The sequence below is a fragment of the Rhincodon typus genome, unplaced genomic scaffold (assembly GCF_021869965.1).
Source record: "Rhincodon typus isolate 14 unplaced genomic scaffold, sRhiTyp1.1 hic_rhity00006410, whole genome shotgun sequence".
In the NCBI taxonomy this organism is placed as follows: domain Eukaryota; kingdom Metazoa; phylum Chordata; class Chondrichthyes; order Orectolobiformes; family Rhincodontidae; genus Rhincodon; species Rhincodon typus.
The window spans coordinates 5,304-8,965 of record NW_025972048.1 but is presented as its reverse complement, the minus strand read 5'-3'; the positions used below and the strand labels follow the sequence as shown (position 1 = coordinate 8,965).

The 3,662-nt window shown below is 40.3% G+C and overlaps 1 protein-coding gene across 1 annotated transcript; it reads left to right on the top strand.

Annotated features, from left to right (window-relative positions):
* Positions 1–648: 648 nt before the first annotated feature.
* Positions 649–1,744, top strand: LOC109916375 (gamma-crystallin S-1-like; the record flags this gene model as incomplete). The annotated part of the gene is made up of 3 exons (XM_048594150.1): positions 649–676; positions 815–1,058; positions 1,469–1,744. Coding segments are annotated over 3 exons (548 nt in total), but the record flags the coding sequence as incomplete, so codon positions are not given.
* Between the last annotated feature and the right edge of the window lie 1,918 nt (positions 1,745–3,662).

The following is a 3,662-nucleotide window of genomic DNA, read 5'->3' as shown; positions in this document are numbered from 1 at the left end:
TCAGAATAAAACAAACCTGCACACAGCAGCAGGAAAGCATTGAGAAACTTAGCGGAAGAATAAACCACCACTATAGACAGCACACTGATACATGGAAATATGCTTGTGATGAGATCAGACGGATACAATTTCCATGTCCATTCAGTGATGTTTACGCAAATCACACAGGGGAAAAAACAAGAAGTTTTTAAACAAAAGAATCTGAAACGCAATTTTAAGAGTACAGTGTTCTCGTCACATTCAGAAGAGAATATTCTGCATTTTTATTGCTTGTGAGACCATTAGCTCTGAGATGCGTCAGCCATGCCTCCTTTCTCGAGTAATTTGTTAACCGAACAATTAAAATGAGGTAAAAGCAAAATGAAAAGATGACATCACATGATTTTAAAGCGTGAATAATGGATTGATTTTTGCACATTATGGGAGAACAGTATTGTATTTTTTCTGCTGATATATGTGGTCGTGAATCATCAGAATAATGATGTATTCTTTACATTGAACTTTTAGACCAGTGTATAAATACCAGGACACAAGAGGCATATTCAGTGATAGTAGGAACTGCAGATGCTGGAGAATCCGAGACAACAAGGTGCAGGGCTGGATGAACACAGCAGGCCAAGCAGCATCATAGCAGTATTCAGTGAGCAGCTTTCAACTGTGAACTTAAAATGGGAAAGGTAAGCTGCATGCTTTCAGTTCACAGAATCCGTACAGCACTGAAGAGATCATTTACACATGGTATTGTACTTTTTTATACAATGCAGAAGTACCTCATCTTGTTACAGTATCGATCTATAAGTTAATTCTTCCCACGGATCATCTTTTACGAGGACAGGAACTTCCAGGGTCGACACTATGAGTGCAGCAGTGACTGTGCCAACGTGTCCCCTTACTTCAGCCGCTGTAACTCCATCCGTGTTGAGAGTGACTGGTGGGTGCTGTATGAGAAACCCAATTACATGGGATACCAGTATGTTCTGACCAGGGGAGACTATCCTGACTACCAGCGCTGGATGGGCTTCAATGACTGTGTCCGGTCATGTCGCTCCTATCCTCAGGTAAGTTGACCTATTTGTGTATTCCTGATGGGAATTTTATTTTTCCTTGCAATGTGATATCCACTCTTTTAATAATGTTTGGATGCAAAATTTATGCTAATTTCTGCAAACACGAATTCAATCCCATCTGAAGTTTTGCAGCTCTGGACAACACAGATAGGAATATGTGAAGGCTTTGAAAGGCAGGGGAGAGATCCATTCGGGTGGTTCCAGGGTTGACGGATTACGGTTGCACGGGTAAACTGGAAAAGCCTGATTGATACAGATTCAATTGTCGACTTCATGCAGAAATTGTTTCAATGTGTGGAAGTGCAGGGTCTAGAGGTAGTTTGGAGGAGTGGGTCTTACTGCTTCGCACTTCCAAAGAGCTTCTTGAACTGCTGTGTTAATTCCCTCCCTCTGTGTTGCAGTACCGAGGAGGGTCCTACAGAATGAGGATTTACGAGAGGCCTGACTTTGGAGGACAGATGATGGAAGTCATGGATGACTGTCCATTTGTCTATGATCGTTTCCGTTACCGTGACATCCACTCCGGCCATGTGATGGACGGTTACTGGATCTTCTATGAACATCCCATCTACAGAGGGCGGCAGTATTTCATGAGACCCGGTGAATACAGGAGATACACTGACTGGGGAGGCTACAGCTCAACTGTCGGATCTTTCAGGTGCATGAGGGACTTCTAAATGGCATTCAAAATCTGGCTATCTTGCTGAAATACTTCTTAGTGTAACTGAAATATTTTGAAGTATAAATAAAGTAGAATTCATGAGACCTGTACATGTATATGTCATTCATGAAAGTATTCAATGACAAAGATTATGAATAGCATGTCATTTGAATAAATACAGGACATAATCCTGCATATACACCACCCTTCCTGGTGCCATGCCTTCGGTCAATCATGATTGATTTAAGTCATCACAATGCTTTAGCAGTCAAATTATTGATTAAATATTTAAAAAATTGAAAACTACAAAATACCACAATAATGATGAGTAGCCAGCATACATTGAAGAATCAAATCTCCCAATTTGATGCCACCATTCACAACACAGTAATTTTCAAAGAAAGGAAACAACAAAAACTCTGATGTTTTTCAAGCAGTTCCACTTTCTATGTTTTCCTGCAAACTACTATAATAGCAAAATCTAAATTACATCGTAAATATATCTGAGAATTGCTAAAGAAGGCTTCAACAGCATCTAGTCTTCTTTCATCAATACTACATTGAAAAGTGCCTGGCCTTTCAGAATTTCATGACCCAGTACATACGTTTTCCGTGTACTTTATCAACAGATCATTTTGTACAATCCCTAATCAAACTGTCTATGGAGAGAAGTCTTTCTTCTGCATAAAAGCCAGATATAATAACTTGTTCATGATTCTGCAATTAATGTACATTCTACTTACTACAACTTGATCAGTGTTTGGCTTATAACAACACACGGTTCAGATTACTTCCTGACTTTTGCTCCGGTTTTGGCTAATGTTCATAATTTGTAGGCTGCTCCCTAGAGCTTACAGTCCTCAATAAATCGGGTCCCAAAGTATCAAACATGTTAAACAACAATGCACCTCTAATGTCAGACACTAATGCATGCATGAGGAAAGATCTAAAAATAACATTAATGCTAGACCTGATATACAAATGAACTCTGACCTCAATATACCACTGACACCAGATCCCAATACATTCCTGATACCAAACCCGAATGTGTTACTGAACCGAGACCCCAGAATTTTCGTGATGTCAGACCCTATTGTACCTCTGTTTTCAGACCTCAAACTTTCCTCACAAAAGTACTGCAGATGCTGATAAAAATTTAACATCGATAAATCCTCATTCAGTACAAAAGTAAAATGTTGCTAATACTGGAAACCTAAATTCAAAAATTATGAAAATATGACTGATGACGTTGTCTCTGTGGAGACAACAATAATTGTTGGTCAGAATTTGCACAAAGTCTGAATGAAGTGGGCAGGACCAAGAAAGTTGGGAAAATATGGCAAGATGTTATATTGTGCAAAAATCCCCAGTATTAAAACATATGGGCAGAGCCCCGAGCTTTGGGCACAATCCTGGGCTTTGGACAGAGCCCTGGACTTAACATAAAACTTTTACAAAACTGTGCTGAGCTTACAAGGAATAAACAAAACCACCAGCAGACCTGGGAACATTGTTCAGCTTGTATTTCCAATTTACACTTCCTCTCTGAAGCAATCGACCTGAAACCAACGGAATCTCATCCCAAGACGATTTTTACACCTCTGGCTAAACTGCTCAGACAGTGTGGAGTCTGGAGAAGTACAGTGAAAGGCCTCTGCATCCAACATCATCAAAGGACATTTACGACTTGTCAAACAACCGGAAAGCCAATTAACCTCAAAGTGAACATCAACTGAACAATGAGATGACAGATTTGGCACAGAGATAGTGGGGCCCAGGGTCAGTATAACTGTCAGCCCCAATTCCACTTGAGGTGTTTCCAAACCAAGAGCCAAAGGAAGCCAATTCTAGAGGCCGAACAGAGAAGCCAAACTGGGAAGCTGAACCAAGAGACACGTAACAAGACAGGCCAAATCAGCTTCTGAATGCTGGCC